Source organism: Gobio gobio (assembly GCF_949357685.1).
Source record: "Gobio gobio genome assembly, chromosome: 1".
Lineage (NCBI taxonomy): Eukaryota > Metazoa > Chordata > Actinopteri > Cypriniformes > Gobionidae > Gobio > Gobio gobio.
The window spans coordinates 65,327,232-65,349,258 of record NC_137097.1 but is presented as its reverse complement, the minus strand read 5'-3'; the positions used below and the strand labels follow the sequence as shown (position 1 = coordinate 65,349,258).

The 22,027-nt window shown below is 37.7% G+C and overlaps 2 protein-coding genes across 2 annotated transcripts in view; both read left to right on the top strand.

The window, feature by feature from the left end:
* Positions 1-1,960: 1,960 nt before the first annotated feature.
* Positions 1,961-3,178, top strand: ptger1c (prostaglandin E receptor 1c (subtype EP1); the record flags this gene model as incomplete). Its single annotated transcript, XM_079835209.1, has 2 exons — positions 1,961-2,845; positions 2,930-3,178. The coding sequence occupies 2 exons, from the start codon at positions 1,961-1,963 to the stop codon at positions 3,176-3,178; spliced, it is 1,134 nt and encodes a 377-aa protein (XP_079691335.1).
* Positions 3,179-7,115: 3,937 nt separating this feature from the next.
* The window catches only part of slc27a1a (solute carrier family 27 member 1a), a 15,869-nt gene continuing 957 nt past the window's right edge, over positions 7,116-22,027 (top strand). Inside the window, exons 1-12 of the mRNA XM_079835053.1 lie at positions 7,116-7,436; positions 7,602-7,769; positions 9,572-9,966; positions 10,046-10,210; positions 13,464-13,533; positions 13,618-13,709; positions 13,856-13,965; positions 16,959-17,168; positions 17,258-17,384; positions 17,705-17,842; positions 18,044-18,208; positions 18,306-18,452. Of these exons, the coding sequence (XP_079691179.1) occupies positions 7,603-7,769; positions 9,572-9,966; positions 10,046-10,210; positions 13,464-13,533; positions 13,618-13,709; positions 13,856-13,965; positions 16,959-17,168; positions 17,258-17,384; positions 17,705-17,842; positions 18,044-18,208; positions 18,306-18,452 (1,786 nt within the window). The 5' untranslated portion in view covers positions 7,116-7,436; position 7,602. The remainder of the gene's footprint in view (positions 7,437-7,601; positions 7,770-9,571; positions 9,967-10,045; positions 10,211-13,463; positions 13,534-13,617; positions 13,710-13,855; positions 13,966-16,958; positions 17,169-17,257; positions 17,385-17,704; positions 17,843-18,043; positions 18,209-18,305; positions 18,453-22,027) is intronic.

Below are 22,027 nucleotides of genomic sequence, written 5' to 3'. Positions count from 1 at the left end.
TATTATAAAATAATTCCTTCAGAATCGTTCTTAACATCACTCTGATTGACTGATTGATCAGTGTAATAATGCTTTATATTCTAATTTATTTATTACCTTTTTATTTGTATTTAAATGTATTACTGTTGAAATGATATAATACAGCCAATATATTTTTTTAGAGTGTATATATATATATATATATATATATACACCCTAAAAAATTGTGCTATATGGCACTAAAAGTGGTTCTTGGCTCATAATCATACACTGTAAAAAAATCAGGTCTCCAATTGAAAATTTTCTAGTGACCGATCACATCTAGATTTTTTAGTTGGCCAAATTGAATTTCTTGAATTTTAATTGATTTAAATTGCATAAATTCATAGAAATTAAATTTGGCCAACTGAAAAATTTAGATGTGATGGTCACTAGAAAATTTTCAATTGGAGACCTGATTTTTTTTTTTACAGTGTATGGGGAAGCTCTTTAAGTGCTGAATAGCACCAATCTTGGTGCTTCAGTGGTTTTTCAGCGGTTCTTCACCGGTTCTTTGGCTGAGGTGCTATATAGCACCGCTACCATATACAGAACCTGGTAAGATATGGTGCTATATAGCACCAAAAGTGGTTCCCCTATGATTTTTTTTTATTTTATTTTCAGATAATTATTACATTCAAATAAAAACTGAAATGCTTGTATACAACTCAGTTGCACATAAGGTGCACATTTTCATAAACACTTGTCTTTTGCATGACAAATTCAAACATACACATATTCCGGGTAGGCCTATATATAACAGTAAATAACAGTAAATATAACCTCTCTATTGTTTTTCTTATAGGCTATAGCTAAGGGATCGTTCACCCAAAAATGAAAACTGTCATCATTTATCCCTCTAAGAACGTCAAAACGCCATTTTATTATTTGAATTTTGTGATAAAATGAACAGAATTCTGAAATCTGTTCTAATTAAGTAATAAATAGATTAACTAATAAAGTATTAACAATGTAATAAAATTGTTAAAAATACATAACCATGACAGTACACACAACAAAATGAAAAAAAATTTACTAAAATTAAAATGAAAAAGAAAATATAAAAATTAAATCAAATTCAAAATACTAACAAAAAGTGTATTAATGATACTACAATAACTCTGGTGTATAGACAAATCCATCTGGCAATGAGTTGAATGCAAGTGTTTTCCAAATAACTGTTAACATATTTTCAATGTCACATTTGTATTAAAAAATATGAAATTCGATAATAATTCAATTGTTATGCCAAGCAGCTTGTTGAGTTGTCTTCCTATCAGCAATATTTGGACTGTTTGTACACAATATTATTTACTGAGCCAGCATAATTTAGCTATGTAAGGATGCCAGAGTTTTCCTCAAGCATGATTCCAGTCTTAAATTTCAATGTTGACTCCAGCAGTGAATATACACTGTGTTCCAAATTAGTATGCAAGTGACCTATCTGTACGATTTCAGTGCAATAAAATATTCAGTAAGAAAGTGTTTGTTTGTTTTATTTCTCCATATCTTTTTAGATAACGGGTATCAATCTCAGACAGGTTTGTTAGTTAAAGCGATGTTCCACATTATTAAGCAAGACAGTTATCATGCAATATGGGGAGGAAGAAAGATTTTTCTAAAGATGAAAAGCATGAAACGGTGCAATGTTGCAAAAGGCATGTAAACAACTAATATGTCTGAGATTGATACCAGTTATCAAAAAATATATCAATAAAAAAACACTTTCTGTGAGAAGCTAAAAACTAAGTGTTAATTATGCTGAAATCCTACTGAAATTTCACTTGCATAATAATTTGGAACAAAGTGTATAGTCTGAATTGCTCTCTCTGAATACTTCTACTTACAGCAATAGTAGATGAATCCATTCTTACTGACCACAGGACCATCCCTGGAGAAACACTCACCTTTAAGGATTTCCTGACTGTCCTTCAGTCACACCATGGACATTCTTTTCACCTCTTCCTTACCCGTTTTATGCCAGCACTCTAGAGATTATAATCTCACAACTCTCTGTCCTGACAACCAAAAGGTAAACTCAACACCTCCTGCTCTGGTTAACCCACCAGCGTTTGGGATGTCCTACTTCACCATGACCCTTGGTGCCCTTTCAAACCTAACCGCTCTAGCAATCCTAGCCCATTCCTACGCCCGCTTCCGCAGACGGGCCAAAGCGCCGTTCCTACTGCTGGCTTCAGCCCTGCTTCTGAGTGACCTTGCAGGTCACCTAATCACAGGGGCTTTGGCACTTCACCTCCATCTTGAAAGGGTGAAGCATCACGGAGCGGCAGTGGAGCCTCCTCAGGTTTACTGCAAATTATTTGGAGCTTGCATGGTGTTTTTCGGCCTTTGCCCTCTGTTGCTTGGCAGTGCGATGGCAGTGGAGCGCTGCATAGGCATCACGCAACCTCTTCTGCACCCGGCGGTTGTCACCATGACACGCGTCCGCTTCACCGTGCTCCTGATCGCCTCCACTGCTCTCACTGTAGCGGGACTCCCTCTGATGAACATAGGCAACTACAAACCACAGTTCCCCGGCACCTGGTGTTTCTTACCTGTGAACGGTCCGCTTTCCATCGTTGACGCCAACCTTGCTTTGGCTTTTTCCATACTGGGGCTTGTGACATTAAGCGTCTCAGTTGTGTCTAATACTATAAGTGGACTGAAATTGCTCCAGGCAAGGTGTAAGGACCGATGTGTTAGGTCAAACACTGCTCGGAAACATGGATCCCTCTCATCTTCGTCTCTGCATTCCCTGGATCTGGAAATGATGACTCAGCTGGCCGTGATAACAGTGGTCTCCTGCGTCTGCTGGAGTCCCTTTCTTGTGAGTGAGGCGTTGTGCATTTGATAAACACTTATGTTTCACTGCATTCTGGACTTTTTGACTGTTTTCCTCTTAATTTCACAGATTTACATCCTCCTATCCATTGGCAGGTTTTATAAAGGAATCAGTAGTCCGGTGCGTCAGTGTGAGAAGGTGCTTCTCTTGGCTCTACGCTTGGCTAGCTGGAACCAGATTCTGGATCCATGGGTTTACATCCTCCTGCGGCGAGCGGTTCTTCGCAGAGTCCTTCAGATGCTGCAACCGGACAGAGTCGTGTTTACACAGAGCAGCTCCTACAGAGACTCGCACAGAAAGCAAATGAGTTTACACTGATTACACAGATATTTACACTAAATTTGAATGTTTACGTGTAGTCTTTCACCAAAAATATATGAAAGAAATTGTGTGATTATTTTCCAAAGTGAAAAAGAAATGCGCTTAACTGATTGAATGTGTACATAGTATATTTCAAGGCTCAAAAGTATTCTTTTTTTTTTACTTTACTTGCAGATTATATAATATTAATTAAATAAAAGGCCACTTTAAGGCCCTGTTTACAACTGTTATTAAGATGCCTTTTGGTCGATCGGATAACAAGTGGACGACGCTACATACAGGTGTAAATGGGGTCTAAAACGTTTTGAGCTTGTCCACTTTCAACCACTTAGAGGTAGTCGAAAGCGCATTCGGACGGATTGCTTTCATAGTGTAGACGCTCATGTGGTCGAATGTGTTCAAACAGCCGCAAAAGACCGCCTACTGACTTAATTTGATTATGGGAACATTAGTGGACAAAAGAGATGTGTTAAAAAAACAGTAAAACACCAAACGGGTATATGACTGGGTATATATACTTGTAACAAATTATCTCAAAGGGGAAATATTAATAATTGATCAAAACTTGTTATAATTATTTATGAATATTTGGATCGTTAACCGCATTAACTTATGTAACTGAATTAATATTACAACCAAATAATCTGTTCGTCCAGTGAACACTCAGTACTGATTGTCTATCAACTCTTCAGAAAGGATTTCTCTGTGGCCACAGAAAATGAACTGTTTCTTAAAGGACAACTCCGGTGAAAAATGAACCTAGGGGTAATTAACACATGGTTACTGAGTAGATCGTTCTCTGGGATGCGTTTTCATGAAAATCGAATGTAAAGAGTTTTATCTCTAAAAACAGATTGGCTTATAATGGGGCACAGAATAGGTAAAATTAGATTGCTTGTTTATACCACTAACAAGTCGAGCCACGAACGCTGTGCTAAGCTGCGATAATTCCTATCGACCAGCTCACTTAGCACAGCGTTCGTGGCTCGACTCGTTGAGACTGTTTTCCAAGATGGCTCCTGTCTGTGTACGCGTAATATTCTGTCTTTATAAAGTATCTTCTTATTAAACTGTTTGTACACTTACAAAGTTCTAAATGCTTCGATTTGAGGCTATTTTGAGCCTTGTTAGTGGTATAAACTAGCGATTTAATTTTACTTACTCTGAGCCCCATTCACTCGCGTAATAAGCTAATCTGTTTTTAGAGATAAAACTCTTTACATTCGATTTTCATGAAAACGCATCCCAGAGAACGATCTACTCGGTAACCATGTGTTAATTACCCCTAGGGTCATTTTTCATCGGAGTTGTCCTTTAACTCGATTCGTTAAAGTGACAATTTATTTATAAGCAGGCCAGAATCAACTCGTACGAATGTGCACAAAGTTTATTCAACTAAAACACGAACACATAACTACTCTACACAAACATACACATGAGAACACATACATGGGTACAATGGAAAGTGGAAGTGGCTGGAAAACCGGATAAGAACAGAGGATTGAAGCTATGAAAAAAGTAAAAAACCTGGGAGAACCATCAGTTAAGACAACAAGCTCCTTTGTTTGAACAAAGGGGTTTACAGCTTTAACTAACTACACAGCGATTTTGTATATCGTACGTTACTTGCATTTGCCTGAGCTTTTGAAGAGCATCCACATACAGCAGGAGAAAGTCTTGATAGTTCGGTCCGATGGTGTTGCAGTTGCAATCGATTCCTTCCGTGTTGAGAGAAGAAGTGACGGTGAACTCGCAGAGACTCTGTTATGGTCGAAGAAGGTCCACATGGCTTGATGTGTGTGTGGCTGGCCGGTGCTACTGCGAACAGCGTTCGGGAATGGAATGCCTGTGAGTACTACATCTAACAACTGGAGGGAAAACTTTGTGTTGGCTTTTTAAGTTCCAGAGGCCACACCTTTGAGTTTTGGCTTGACCAATGAGGAAGGTACACTTCTCAGTGGGAGAGTTTCTTTGCTTGAAAGGTTGACTCATTGGAGTGAGTTGAAAATTTGTGTGTTCATTTATATTCAGATAAATATAACAAACACACTGCATTCTATAAGAAAGTGATGTTCACCGAAGTGTTTGTCATCAAACGAGGAATATTTTGATAGAAGACACCAGGTAGATGGGCTATTATTAACTAGTAATTATATCATGAAGCATGCATAACACTATACAATTAAGACAATAAACAAACAGTAATGATACACAAAATGTACTGGGGAAATGCATGTTCATTCATTAAGATTGTCAATTCATTAGTGGATAGAATTCCATTTCTATAGGGGATTGAATGTATGTTGGTTGTACTGTTCTCTCATTTGAGAACACTCAGCCCAACAAGTGTTTTTGAAATGTATGAATTAGCACCAGGGGCAAGTATACATCTAGGAGTATGTAACGACTGGACCGATCAAACACACAATCTTTACAATTTAATCTCCTTAAAGGAACACTCCACTTTTTTTGAAAATATGCTAATTTTCCGACTCCCCTAGAGTTAAACAGTTGAGTTTTACCGTTTTCGAATCCATTCAGCCAATCTCCGGGTCTGGCGCTAAGCTATGCTAAAAGTGCTACCGCCAGACCCAGCGATCGGCTGAATGGATTCAAAAACGGTAAAACTCAACTGTTTAACTCTAGGGAAGTGGAGTGTTCCTTTAAGGAGATTAAATTGTAAAGATTGTGTGTTTGATAGTATATTTTAGTTTACCATAAATGCTTGTAAGTACAATTAAAATATTTATATGTTTAATAAAGTGTAGCCTACTTCTTTTGCACAAGGGTTGACTTTATATTTATCATAATTATCATAGTAAAATACTATAGTTACTACCAAAGACACCTAATACCACCTTTGTAATTTTGATGTGATTTGCTTCCAGTTATTTTTTGCTATACAAAACAGCTTGTTATGCTGATTGATATTGCAAACTGTGTTTCTTACCATATTACTTTATTTTAATGTATTGTCTTAATTATGAACACACTGGTTTGTAGCAAACAGTTTTACAGTGTACTGCACTTTGATATATTCTTCTCGTTATGTAGCAGCTAATGAATTGGAAATCTTGCACATTCACAGAAAACACCTTACTTCCACGTTGAAAAATAAGGTGGACAGAACATGGATAAGGCAAAGAAATCTGTTAGCATTCCCATTAATATCAGTGAAGTACATGGATGTGTTTTGATAATCACTCATCAAAGGCAGAAAAAATAAAAATACAAGAGCCCCACAAAAATAATGTCAGCAATAAAACATCTACAATTGTATGATATACTACGTTTAATGGATATTCTCTATTAAAATATTTTATAATATAACAGCCACAGTTGTGCTGCTTAATATTTTTTATGGAACCTGTGATACTTTATACAGGATTCATTGATGAATAAAAGGTTACAAATAAAAGCATTTATTCAAAATAGATTTTTTTTCCCAATATAATTCATTTCTTTCACTTTTTTATCAATTTAACACATCCTTGGTGAAAAAAGTATTCATTTCTTTCTAAAAAAGAAATTAAGTAATTACTGACCCCAAGCTTTTGAACGGTATTGTATATTGTTACAAAATATTTATCTTTTAAATAAATGCTGTTCTTTAAAAAAAAAAATATTCATCAAATAATACAAGTATCACAGGTAATAAAAAAAATGTTAAGCAGCACAAGCTGTTTCCAAAATTGATTGAATAATCAGCATTTTAGAATGATTCTGAAGGATCATATGGAAATTCAGCTTTGCATCAAATAAATAAATTATATTAAAGTATATTCGAATAGAAAACCATTATTTTAAATTGTAAAATTTCATAATATTACTTATTTTTGTGCAGTTTCCTGTACGTTTTTGAGGTTGCAAGTGAGCTGTGTATTCACTCAGCAGAAAACACGGCGACTTTTACACTTTTATTGTGAAAACCCGCCTCTTTCAGCCATTTTAAAAAGCTTTCTCACCAACTCCGGCTTCATGTTGCTGCAAACAGCCCAGTGGATATTAGTAGTAAACACATAGTTTGTCAAAAACGTGCTGCACATGAAGTGAAGCTATTTCCAGAGTAGTGTACTTCTGCATATTTCGGACTAGCATAGCAAGTTCCCCCTCTGTGTTCTCGGACGCTCGTGTTAACTTTCACAGGGGTCAGTAGTTTGGACATAACTGTGGTCAGTCAACCTCTAACTGCACAGCAAGGTCGTCCCATGTCTTGACAGATCAGGGCTGGCTGAACTATATTTGTCTACCATAGGTAAGTTTTCATGACAGTTTTATTGTTTTATGATACCATCATAAACAACCAGTAGACGGTGTGTCCCAACTAAATACATGTTGTGTTGCCTGAGTATCACAGTGATGACTTCCCATCGCTGCTGCTCATGTTGGAAAAGTGATGTGCTGCATGTACTGGTTTCAGGATGCACTATGTGGCGAGGGGCTCCCTGTCCTTCGGTTCTCTGGGCCTGCTCCGTCTGTTTGGGGCATCTTGGACCTGGAGCCTTGCAGCAGGTCTGGGTGTTTACTTAGGGACTGGAGGCTGGCGGTACCTGTATGTGGTTGTTCGTACGGCTAAAAGGGACATCAAGTGAGTCACTGATATGTCATTAACTACAAATTCTGCTTTCTGAAACGTTAAAATCAGCATTAAATGTGGTTTTCTAGAGTGACAGGTTGTCCCACCCTCATGCCAGTAAACATATCATCAGAGAAGAGAAGTTGCTGCAAGGAGTGGAAGTTATTTTGAGGACACGCATGGATAAAGCCAGATATATAATTTATTATAAATACAGAAGTATTCCAAAAAATAATAATAATTTGCCCATTTTGATTTCATGGTGACAAAATGGCATAGCCCTGGTGAAGTTTGGCAGACTTCTCCAATCCTTTCCTCCGCTTAAACTACGTCCCTTCTTACAGTAGACTCAAAGTTCGCATTCAAATCTGCCTCCATCTAATCAACAATTGATGGACTGAACCAAGTCCCTGCCCTACATGTGTTTTCTTTTAGACATTCAGTTTCACTCGAATTTACATCACAATACACAAGAGAGGATGTGTCACTAGATAAATAAAAGAAGTACAGACATATATCAATACTATCCTTCATTCCCGCAATAAGAAAGCAATTAAAACTGTTTCTGTTGTGAATCCTTTGATATTTTTATATAATGTTTAGCTATATTAGCATCCACACCAGCGCACAATGGCATTGAGCTCTTTAAAGAAGGATGGATTCTGATTGGCTGTCAGTGTTTTTATTGTTCATCAGCTGGATAAAATAATTCTGAAAGTGGTTCCAACAATATTGTTTTAAGACTCTGCTATTCTTTTTTTTTATTTAGAACAATTTTTAGAACTGTATCTTCTTTATTGTGTCTTTATCCTAGGGCTGCACAATTCATCGAATTTGTAATCGTGATTACAATTACGGATACCACAATTATGTAATCGTTCAATAAAATATAATCGCAATTACAAAAAAAAAAGTTCACTTATATTATAAGTGTACTTAATGTGTTTTTTTTCTTTCTATAGGTTATCTTACATTTTTTCCCCATCGTTTTTATTTTTAGTGTAACATTATAATACCATGTATATTTTTACTTTTTTTATTTAAAGAAACCAAACAATGTATATTTGACTTTTGTGGCTTAATGCTATAGAATAATTGTGATTAATAATCGCAATTACAATTTCAAGGGAATAATCGACAATTATGATTTTTGTCATAATCGTGCAGCCCTACTTTATCCTGTATAAAACCTATTTATTCCTGTGAAACTTCAAAATTTAAAGTCGTTATGAAATCAAATAACTATTTACACACTCACCGTTCACAATCCAAACAACAATTAACGGATAATATCAAGCCCCGCCTCACTCAGAAATACATCACATTGAAAGTAAAGTCTGTCGGTATGTCAATTTCATGCCAACTTTTTGTTGTTGTCAAATCTGATCCCCTCTAATGTAGCTTTCATATCTTATTCACATTTCCGAATTTTTAAATGTGACATTTGGTTACAAGACTCACGAGAATGGCTATATTTTCTATTGTCTGTCTTATTTATGTTTTAAAAAGCTCAACTCACACAGAAGTCAATTTCAAACAAATGCTGCTACTCCAACTTGAACTTGTTGTAGAATTAGCATTGGGAAATCCTTCATCCTCACAAAATTCCCAATCGCGTGGATTCCTGTTGAAATGACTGGATTTCGCCCATGAAAAGTTGCCGAACAACGTTAAAAGTGACAGCACCTTCACTAACAATGGATCTGGTGTGGCACATATTAAGGAATATTCAAATGAGAGCTATGAAAGATGGGAAAGTTACTTAAATGACTAACGCAGGTGTGAATAACTGATTATTTCCTCTTTTCCATCAGTGGGCTTTATGTGCTGCTGAGGGTTAAACTGGCGCTATGGCATCATATCCGTCACCAAAATACCATACCCTCCATCTTTGCACAAACTGTGGCTCAACACCCAGACAAGCCTGCGCTCGTGTATGAAGCCACTGGGGAAACGTGGACTTTCTGCCAGTTAGATCAGATCTCCAATGCTGTGGCCCATTGGGCACTGAGCCAGGGCTGGACCTCAGGAGATGTGGTGGCGCTCTTCATGGAGAGCCGGCCGCTCCAAGTTGCGCTCTGGCTTGGCCTGGCCAAAGTAGGCGTGGAGGCTGCGCTCATTAACTTCAACCTCCGACGGGATTCGCTCCTGCACTGCGTGGGTGTGTCAGCATCCCGAGGGATGGTGTTTGGAGCAGAGCTAGCAGACGGTGAGTTCGAAAACCTTCTCTTTGACTCTTTGATCTGGACCATGCAACTAATTGCACATGCCTCCCTGTGTGTATGTAGCCGTGTCTGAAGTGAGCTCCTCCTTGAGTGAGACCATGGTGCGGTTCAGCACGGGAGACCTCAGACCGGACCAGATGGCCGCTCTGAAATGTCAGCCCCTTGACTCCATTCTGGCATCTGCCCCTCGACACCCACCATCCTGCACTGTGTCCAAGGGCTTCAACGGTGAGATTTACAGTATTACGAGGGTTTACTTGTAGAGCAAAGTGGACCATGGGTCGGATACGGCTCATGGAGAAGTATAAGGCCCTGTTCACACCTGGTATTAAGATGCATTTAGGTCAATCAGATCACAAGTGGACGATGCTAAATACAAGTGTAAACGGGGTCTACACTTTTTCCCTCAGACCTGCTGCTGTCTGCGTTTCCATAGTGGTCTAAAGTACCGTGAAGATCAGTCCGGTGACGTAGGACTGCGTGCGACTTTCCAGAGCCCACTGGATTCCGTCCTCCGCAAATAAAGCCTGAACCTCATCGTCGGTCCATCGTCGTATTTTTTTAAACTCCAATTTTGATTTGAATAGCAAACGGCTCTTACTGTACGCAACTCAACAGACTTTTAGGTTGAAATAAAATGCTGCGTGAGCTCAACCAATCATTTTCAGCGCCCAAGTCCCACCCCCGAAAGTCCCACCTCGCAAGCAGGGCCGTTTTGAGGGGGAAATTTTTACCCGAAACTTTATTTAGACCCCGGACCCTGCAGTCGAAACACACCGAGTACCACCCCAAAGTCCCTAGTTCCTGGGGAAAGTTCCCACTGTGGAAACGCGGCTTATTTTTCTCCATTAGGTCACCTGATGGGGTTTTGGTTTCCTTGCCACTGTTGCCTCTGGCTTGGCGTGCTCAGTTGGGGACACTAAATTATTCTAAATTTTTCAACTAAATATCCAAATAAATCTAATTATTAAACTAAATTAACCATATAAACTAAATTACTGATCTAAAGCCCACACTGTCCCTGTATGATAATTGAAATGAACTGATGACATCACCGTTTTCTCCAGAATGACTATACGGCTGAATAAAATTGTTACATTATTTTCCTGTTTAACACTGTAAAGCTGCTTTGAAACGATCTGCATGGTTAAAAGAGCTATATAAGTAAGGTTGACTTGACTTGACTTGACTACTTACATGTTCCTACATGTACTCTATAGTAAGTACATGTAGTTAATTAATGTTACTCAGTACTTATTTGCGTAAGTACGATGTAACTACGTCACCTTAAAATAAAGTATAACACATTTCTTTTTTATTTATTATATGGGTTTGGGCTGTTATATGAGCGCTGACATCTAGTATATCACTCACGTTGCAAAAATCAAATCGAACATGCCTCGAGAGTCCATGCATTCAATTCGTGATGTTGGCCCATTGCACGTCTCCAAGCAACACACAGTAGTGTTTAGTTAATGAATGACTCTGCATTTTTTTTTAACAAATTGGTTGAGTGAATTATTCAATGACCCATTCATAAAGTGTAACCAATTAAAACATGTCCTTCATAAGCTGAAGTTTTTTAATTGTTGTCCACCCCTCCAAAATTAAAATGAGTTTGACACCTCTGCTGTAGAGGCTCATTTCGAGAGGTCTCTGATGGATGGCTCAAGTGCTATTAGTGTCTTTATGTGCACATTACTTTGACTATCAATGCACTGGAGTGTTACATTTATTTCACATCTTGTGCTTTTATGATCTCTGCTGCAGCAGTTTTGTAGCAAAATTTTGTGTTGTGGGCCATTATGGAAGTATTTATGGAGGTGAGTTAAAAAAACCTCTAGACAATTGTTTGAGTCCGTATGGAGGACAGGCTTTAGGATATATATTAGAAGAATGATGTGTAAACCTTGTCTATCTGTTTATCCTGATGGCTAGTTGTGTTTAATGTCAGTTATTAGTATGTAACGTATATTCTTGATGTCCTCCCTACCAATAAGAGTGTATTCCACTTCTCCTTAATTGTATTCATCCTCAGACTATTAATTTACAAATATAGTGGATTGCCTATTACACAAGTTTTTATAAGAACAATTCAGAAGAATATGCTGCTGGCAGTGGATTTGGATTCATTGTGTAATAGCCCTGAATCAGTCACAACTTTGAGTAGCATATTAATGAGATTTTTAATTTGCAAGTCACAGAGATGTATTAGCTCAAATAAATGGTTTCCACTCTGGTGAAGTGATGGTGATTTATCAAGTGGTCTTCAGTTCTGTTTAAAAGCTCTTTTGATGATGAGACGATAATCTTTTTTTCTGCTGCTATGTTTTATTTAAGGTTACTTTATCAGATATCTAATTGCATTATAAAGAATTATTAATAATTAACCAAATAATAAACATTAAGAAATTGAAATGCATAATAATCAAAAGGAAAATAAATGATTAAATAATATAATTATTTTATTGTGGAATTCTGTTTAAAAAAGTGTTTCTAAACATAAACTACCATTTTTAAATGTTTTGCATCTGTACAATTTTGTATTTTTTTTAAATCTCTTATGCTTTCTAAGGCTGCATTTATTTGATCAAATATACAGTAAAAACAGTGAAATATTATTAAAATTTAGAAATGATGGGTATGCTAGTGTAACAGAGGCCAGCTAGTAGGTGCTATGCGAGTAAACCTCACTCCTCTGCGACTTACACTAGAGGTTGCAGCCTTTAGCCTCCTTGTTAGAGCGTTCGACTCTCATGCCAGCAGACCTGGGTTTGAGCCCCGCTTGGAGCGGGTGGTTCGAACAGGAGGGGTTACATTGGTGCCGTGACCCGGATGGGAGTGAGGTTTAGGGGGGTGAGTGTAACATAGGCCAGCTAGTAGGTGCTATGCGAGTAAACCTCAGTCCTCTGATCTCAAGAGACGCTCTAGCGACTGATGCTAGAGGTTGCAGCCTTTAGCCTCTTTGTTAGAGCGTCCAACTCTCATGCAGGCGGACCCGGGTTCGAGTCCTGCTTGGAGCGGGCGGTTCGAACAGGAGGGGTTACACTAGATTTTGCTGTTTAATATTTAGTGTTTTTTTTTTTTATATATATATATAGTTATTTGTAACATTTATAAATGTCTTCACTATCACTTTAGATCAATTTAACGCGTCCTTGCTGCAAACAACTTTATCAAACATGCCTTCCATTTCCAGTGTGGACTTTAGGTCATATCAATTGGAATTTTTCAACTCATTATTTTATCAGCGATCAGACTGCTGATAGTTAAGACATGTCGAACATTTAATTCTGTGATGATAAAAGGATGGCACTCACTGAATCACACAAAGAAAGCGTATGACATCTTTATCATTTCATATTGTGTATTATGCTGCATAACTTTTTTAAGTAGGCTGCACTGCACACTAGACCGTTACCATTAAACTACTAGTCCAAGCATCACCCATGTCTCATCATGTTTTCCCTTTCTCATACAGATCATTTGTTCTATATCTACACTTCTGGCACCACAGGACTCCCTAAAGCTGCTATAGTGGTGCACAGCCGGTAACCTGCTCGCAGACACTTCACAATCTTACAAATTTCCTTAGTAAAGAAACAAGCTTCAATTAAACTACTTTTATTTCCTAGATATTACAGGATTGCTGCTTTCGGGTACCATTCTTTTCGTATGCGGCCAGACGACATCATCTATGACTGTTTACCCCTCTACCACTCAGCAGGTGTGTTGTGCATATCACAGACATGTTGCTCCTGACCTTATGGGCTCTGTTTTTCTATAAATAAGTTGTAAGCTGTTAGAAATTGTTGGTTTCAAATGACTGATTTTACAAATAGATCAACGTCTGTTGGATTTACTCATTAACAGGTAATATTATGGGTGTGGGCCAGTGTCTGATTCACGGTATAACTGTGGTGGTCAAGAAGAAGTTCTCAGCAAGTCGCTTCTGGGAAGACTGTATCAAACATAACTGCACTGTAAGTCACTTATATTTGGGTCATTAATGGCAAATAAGGGTACATTTACACAATAACAATGTACTAAAAATGGAAAAGCTTTTCCTTTGCTTATTTTACGTACAGATGACACTAATTGCACTTACATGGACCCTAATAATCAGATCGTAACCGGACTAGTAGCACAATCTGAACAAAAAAGTCACATGTAACCACGTCAGTCGGAAGTTAATTGGCCAGATCTGATTAAAATTTCAGATTTCGGATTGTAAGCTTGTAAACACTTAATTGGATTGAAAACCAAAACTGGAAAGTACTGCGCATGTGCAATGATGTAGAAATAGACAAGCTAAATAAGCTGTTCTTCCTGTTGAATAAAGTTTCATAGATGATGAGTGGAAACAGAATTTTAGAATGACAGGACAATCATTTGTGAAGTGGAGCAGGACAACATCCCACCAGTCCTTGTTTTGGACTCTTATCCATAGACGGCTTGTTTTGGGCTCGGGAATGGGCAGTTTTACTGTTTGAGAAATATATAATTAGCACGGCTCAACACTTCATATGCTCGTCGTCGCCTAATGAGGACCTGAAAATAGAAAAATATTAAGTCTGCTTTTTAAAATAAAGAAAGGAGGATGATTAGTATGCAACAACAGCGGGAAACTCTGTATATTTGTACAGTGTGTGCATGTCAAAAGATTAAATCAGATCAGAAGCTTGTGACCTATAAATGCGCACATCAACCCAATCAATAAAGCGTAGTGTCCGTTCTGGCAGGTCATGTTAGTCAAGCTCGCATCAGCTGACTGTCAGCTGATCACGTCTACCTATAGGAATACGACGTCTATCACAGCATACATATAAGCTCCTTCAGTACTATCAGCAGCTATCGCATTTTCTAGAGCTCATTTACCCTCCTTCATCCCCAGCTCCTCCTCTCATCCAGTCAAGATTTGGTATTCTGATTCCCCTTGAATCAGCCTAAATTCCTGAACATTTAATATCGACATTAATAATATCTGCAATACATTATGTTGGTTCTGTTCTATTTACCCTAGGGGGGGTTATTGCTGCTCTGTTCTTACCCAGAACAGAACCATACCGCCTATCCAAACTGAATACTTTTGGATACACATACTTTTGAAAATCCATCATTTTTGAAAAACACGACAGCTTTCTTCTTCAATGAGGGTCATGACGGCTTTAGTTCTAGATGAACGTCTCCCTTGAGTCGAGTCAAGTCATTTATATAGCGTTTTTTACAATGCCGATTGTTTCAAAGCAGCTTCACGGTGTTAAACAGGAAAATCATGCAACAAAATTTGATTCAGCTGTACAGCCGCTATGGAGAAAACGGTGATGTTATCCAGCTCATTTCAATTATCATATAGTGACAATGCGGGCAGATCAGTAATTTAGTTGAAAATGTAGTATCCCCAACTGAGCTAGCCAAGCCAAAGGTGACAGTGGCAAGGAACCAAAACTCCATCAGGTGGCATAATGGAGAAAAAAAAACCTTGGGAGAAACCAGGCTCAGTCGTGGTGCCAGTTCTCCTGTGGCCATCATGCCATGTCTGTGAGGCAATTATTAAATAGGGATATTCGAAAGATCGGAGTCATCACACCGGAGACGGTTTATTGAGGATGCTGTGTTGATGAGGCAATTATTAGATAGGAATATTCGAAAAGATCGCAGTCATCACGCTGGGGACGGGTTTATTGAGGATGCCGAGTTGATGAGGCAATTTCAGAGGGGAGTCTAATTTACACGGTCTCTGCTGACACTTCAGGGATGCGTTGGTCATGTCTGGGCGCTGGTCCAACATCTGATCTGGATACGGCCCGGATGCGGCTGACTACAGTAAACCTCGGGATAAACAGAGAGACTATCATTACCGTAGATGCCATTCTTTTTATGATGTAACGAGTACATCAGGTGTTATGTGAAGTGTTCCCGGTTCCGGCTGACCTAGTTAATGCAGACTAACAATCATTTAACTGATTTGAATAATATAAACTAATTATATGATGACTTTGAAACTCCTGAAGTGTTTCCCATTTCGTGTGCCATATGCATCAGACGTTCAGCCAACGGTCTGTGGGCGTGATGTTTGAGGCTCAGAGTGGAGTGTACACAATTTTTTCGAAACAAGTATTCAGTTGTATGTTTTTAAGGTGAAAAGTTGCCTTGAATCGCGAAAATCAATGTTTTTTCTTTCTTGGCCAACTCTGAATTAACCTGAAATAAATGCTTACATGCTTACTTTGGATACGCAAACCTGACATTAAATACCTAAATGTATTTTAATATAGAATTTGAAACTATAAGAGTTTTTTAAGGTTTTTATTGTTAATATGAATTGTATTTTTAACTCTTTCACAAAGAATATATAAGAATATTTTGTTGAATGAATATCTGAACATACAATATGTCAAAAGAAAGAACAGCCTCTGCTTTTAAACAACAAAAACATTTGACTCTAGTTCATGCATTCTTTTTTTTGTCAACACTTGAATGTGGGTAAGTTTCACCAAAAAAAAGCTACATTTGAACAAAAAGCTGGGAAAATTGCATTTTTGTCAAACACAGATTCAGAACGATGGTCAAAACATAGATGGAGTCCATCAACACACCCAAAGTCATCCTATACCTCCTCATCCTATGTCAACTTTTAATTTGGCTTTGATTCATATGCTGTTTAACGTTTGATCGTGTTAGCTTACATGAGTGTAAGCAATGCTTCTATCACTCGCTTCTGCTTCTTCTTCGCTTGTTTTTGAAATTCATAATTCGTAATAGTGCCCCCTAATTCTGCCAATGCTGGGGAAGCGTTGTGTCATAAATGACAGGAAAATTATGTCAATGGTGGGAAAGAGTTAATGCACTTTAAAATAAATGAATATATGATGTCACTTACAAGCATCTTAATGATTCGTTGTTAATAAGTGAATAAACACAAGAGTGAATAGTTCTCATTCTTACAACAGTCTGTTTTTCCCCTTTCTTCCAGGTTGTGCAGTACATAGGCGAGATTTGTCGTTACTTGCTGTCCCAGCCTGTGCGGCCCTCGGAGCGACAGCACAAGGTGCGTTTAGCCGTGGGGAACGGGCTGCGGCCAAGCGTATGGGAGGCTTTCATGGAGCGCTTTGGAGTAAAACAGATTGGCGAGTTCTATGGAGCCACCGAGTGCAACTGCAGCATTGCCAATATGGATGGCAAGGTCAGAAATTCTGAGAATGTTAAATATCTAAATGATTGATGAATTTTGTCAGTTAACCGAATGGGAAAATCTCACTCTCAACACGGCAGGTGGGAGCTTGTGGGTTTAACAGTCGCATTCTGCCTAATGTGTACCCCATCCGACTGGTGAAAGTGAACGAGGAAACCATGGAACTGGTTCGAGACAAGCATGGACTGTGTGTGACTTGCCGACCCGGTGCGTTTACAGCCAATAAATCTTTTCTGTTTGATTTGTATGTTTGCTAAACATGTGTTCATGCAGTGGGTTTTACATCATTTTTAGATCTGGTCTAAGTTTGATACATGGTGGCCTCAAAATGTATTTGGACACTTGAAAATGTATGACTATCATTGTATTACATAACATATCAAAGCAAATGGCATCTACACTTACCAAGTAAAAAGGTGTTGGCATTTTACTGCAGTAAACTGTAACAATGTACACAATAAATCAATAGTCCTCTCACAGATGACTTTTGTGCCCGTATCGTCATTTGTATTGTCTTCCACTCACAGGAGAGCCTGGGCTGTTGGTGGGGAGAATTAATCAGCAGGATCCTCTGCGTCGGTTTGATGGGTACGCTAGTCAGGATGCCACCAGGAAGAAGATCGCCTACAATGTATTCAGGAAAAATGACTCTGCGTATCTGTCAGGTGCACCTTTAACACACTGCAAAGAAGTGGCAGTGTCTAAAAGTTTCTAACGCTTTCAAACTAAAAGATTATATATGAGATACAATATTTGCTGATACCTCAAAACACTCAAGCATTTACATTCTTATTAACTCACAAATGCAACCAAAATATAACTTGCACTACCCAGTAAACTCATTTTGTTGCTGTGGTGTCTCTCAGGTGATGTTTTGGTTATGGATGAGCTTGGATACATGTACTTCCGGGACCGGAGTGGTGATACATTTCGTTGGAAAGGTGAGAACGTCTCCACTACTGAAGTGGAGGGAACACTGAGCAGCCTGTTGGAACAGACTGATGTAGCCGTGTTTGGAGTAAACGTACCAGGTGAGACAGACAAAGCCGTTTTTGTCCTAAAGTTCCAAGGACCCATAATTCCAAATTAATCCTCCGGTGTCCTTGTACACTGTGTGTGTTTGTATAGGTGTGGAGGGAAAAGCTGGAATGGCTGCCATCGCTGACTCAACAGGAAGCTTTAACTGTAATTCTTTCCTGAGAGAGGTTCAGCAAGCTCTTCCTCCATATGCACGGCCAATATTTCTACGCATCTCCCCATGTGTAGATACCACAGGTGAGGAGAGATCCCCAAATATCATACTTCCTGAATTGGGCGATGTGTTGAGTATTTTGCCATATATGAACTGTAGTTTTGCTAGAGATATAAAAATAAGCAACATTTTGAATGTATAGATGCTTGAGTTGCACCTTATTTTATTGTTTGATCGCTTGTCATTTTTACAGTGTAATTATACAATTAATTACACTGATATTAATTAACTACATGTATTTACTTCATAATTAGGGTTTGGTTTAGGGTTATTTGCTTGTAATTACGCAATTTACTTTTATTACTATAGTAAGTACATGTAACATATATTTATATATAGCAAGGACACTAAAATAAAGTGAGGCAGTAGCTTGTTTTTGCCACGGAATAAAAAATGAATAAATAAATATGTTACGTTTAGGGCTGGGCGATATGGCCAAAATTTCATATCCCGATATAGCTCATTTGATATCCCGATAACGATATACATAACGATATAGCAATTTTTCTGTTAATTCAGTTTATGAATAGTCTATACAAAATTGCAATGTGGAAATGCAGTTTGAAATGATATACAAAACAAATAAAGGTAGTATGGACTAAATTTTTATTTTATTTAGAACCTTTTTTTCAAGCAAGACTGTTGGTAAAGTTAACACCTGCCACTAAAATAATTCAACATATAGCAGCAGCCAACTTTTAACAGTAACACCGCCCAGACTTCTCTTGCAGCATCATGTAGGTGTAAAGATGTTTCCAAGTAGTATTCTTATAGAGCATAAAAGCCTGTTGCAGCGTTTGTGTCTGGAGTTTGTTTTGAGCGCTTATGCCACCACTCGACGCTGCTTTTGCAGTTTTTGCTCGTTGACTCTCTCTGTATTCTTTTTCGTGGTTCTTGCGCAGGTGATAAAATAAATTAGTAGTGTTCAGTGTTTCCCACAGATTAGAAACCAATTTGTGGTGGTGGGCGGGGAATTTGGGGTTGGTGATTGGCACAAATATCGATTTATTTCGATCTTGATTCAGTATCAATTCATATGTATATAGCCTACTGTACATATAAGGAAAAATAAGTTTGCCTTTTTAGCACTATTTCAAACTATTTTAAATGATATTTACTCACATTCATTAATATTCACTTGTGTGTGCTTGTATAAGTATCATTAAAAATATTAGGATGCAAGTTATTAATGTTTTAAAATGTCACATTTAAAGAAATGTAGTGTTTGATCATGTCTAAATGTATTCAAATGCAAAACCTAAAAATAAGTAAGCAGTTATGATCTGCAATACTTTTTTTGAGCAACTAGACTAGACACATGTATATTGATTAAAGAGCCACACAGACACCTATAGTGGGTAAACCATGGCATTACAAATGAAATTAATTATTTTTCCAGACACATAATGACTCTAATTTGCTTTGGATTTCTCCATGTTAGCATTAATTACTACACTAATTGTAATATAAATAAGAAAAAATATATTAGAAGTATTTATTTTTATTTAATTAATTAAATGGTCATTAATGGGACATAATTATTGCACAAATAATAGGCCTATTTAGTACCAAAAGATCTCCTCAAAATATTTAATAAATATAATTAAACTAAAATATAGAACATTTATTTAATTGAAAAATAGTTAAGGTGTATAGTCACATTTGACCACCAATGAGTACAAGTGTAACCAATAAGTGAAGAATACCTGAGGGCTAAATACAAGAAAAACATTAACATTAATGTCAAGATGATATCCTTCACTCTCCATAATAAAATGATACTGTAAATGTGGTTGACGTAATAAGCAATGCACACTATGCTGTACTGTTTACCAAAACCTGCTGCAAATACCTGAATAGTGAAACTGTCGTCTATCCATTCAAATGTATTGACCCAGCGCTATAAGTATAGAGAACCACGTGACCGTGCGCGCCTCCGCGAGATCAGAGAGCACGTCGCCTCTGGCTTTAACTGTTATGCCACATTAGCGCCAAAACGCTATTTATTGTTTGAATTCCGTATTAAAACTTTTAAAAATGTAAAAGCTTAGACTTTGCTTTATAACGCACTAAGCAGGTTTGGCGTTTGAGAGCGAGAGACGCGCGTGAGTGACAGAGAGACGCGTGGAGGGAGAGCAGGGAAATAAAGTGCAGCTGAATGCGCTGCGTGTTTTAAACAGGGTAAAAAAGAAAAGAAAAAAAGAATAACGACGCGCAATATGTGGCGCACCGCGACGGATTAGTCTATGTGTGGGAAACACTGAGTGATGGAATCCGTTGTTGGCTCTGGGAGCCGGCAAACTTTACAAACAACTGTTGTCTGGTGTAAGTCGGTCTTCTTATATCCAAACCACGTCCATGCAACAGAAGTCGCCCCTCTTTTAGGTACAAGCTCCTCAGTTTGGGTTGGCTGGTCATCTTGTTGAGAATTACCCTGTTCTGAACCGCGTCTACTACGGTCTTCCTCCATGTTTGATTATGTATTGCAGCGTGCATGGGCATGCCGTGGCGTGAGGTGCATCTTGACGTAAAATTCCGCCGTAAACGCCTTATCGTGGCGTAAACGATAGAGCCTTGTATAAAACGATAGACATTTTCTATCGTCCAGACGATATATTTCATCATATCGCCCAGCCCTAGTTACGTTTTATCTTTATAATTCTCATAATTTGAGAATAACTCTCACATTTGTGTTTTATCTCATAATTCAACCTCTTTTTTACACATTTGTTTGATCTCAATTCTGACTCTTTTTCTCACATTTGTGTTTTATCTCATAATTGTGACTCTCACATTTGTGAGTTATTTAAAAAAATCTGTCTCTTTCTCACATTTGAGAGTTTTCTCATAATTCTGTCCTCTCACATTTGTGTTTAACTCATAATTGGGAACTCTTTTTCTCACATTTGTGCATTCTCATAATTTTGACTCTCATATTTGTGAGTTATCCCAAAATTCTGTCTCTTTTTCTCACATTTGAGAGTTATCTCATAATTCCATACTCTCTCACATTTGTGCGTTATCTTATAATTTGGGACTCTTTTTCTCACATTTGTGCGTTATCTCATAATTTGGGACTCTTTTTCTCACATTTGGGAGTCACTATTTCATAATTCTAGACTCTTTTTCTGTTCTAGCAATTGTGAGAAATAAACGTGTGCTTCTGAGAAAAAAGTCAGAATTGCTAGGTAAAAAGTTGTAATTACCTTTTTTATTTTTTTTATTCTGGTGTTCCATATTTAACTCCAGATATGGAACAATCTTCCATATTTATCTGCTATTTACTGACCTATTACATATTGCAGAAGAAAAATACGAATGAGAACTTCACTTGCAAAAATAGTTTGATGATTAGTTAATTCACTTGCATGAATCAGTTTAAACTGTGCGTTTCAAAGAATTTGAAGAACTGGATTAGCAAATTGTTTGCAGCATCAATGTTCATATTTTAAAAATGTATTTCTGTTAATAACCATGTATTGCCATTGGTGAGCATGAAAGAAATGATTAAATATCATTGTGCGTTGTGTTGATTTATTTAAACTGGATTTCTACAGATTTTTTTTTTACATTTTGAATTGGCCACAATGGCTGTTTG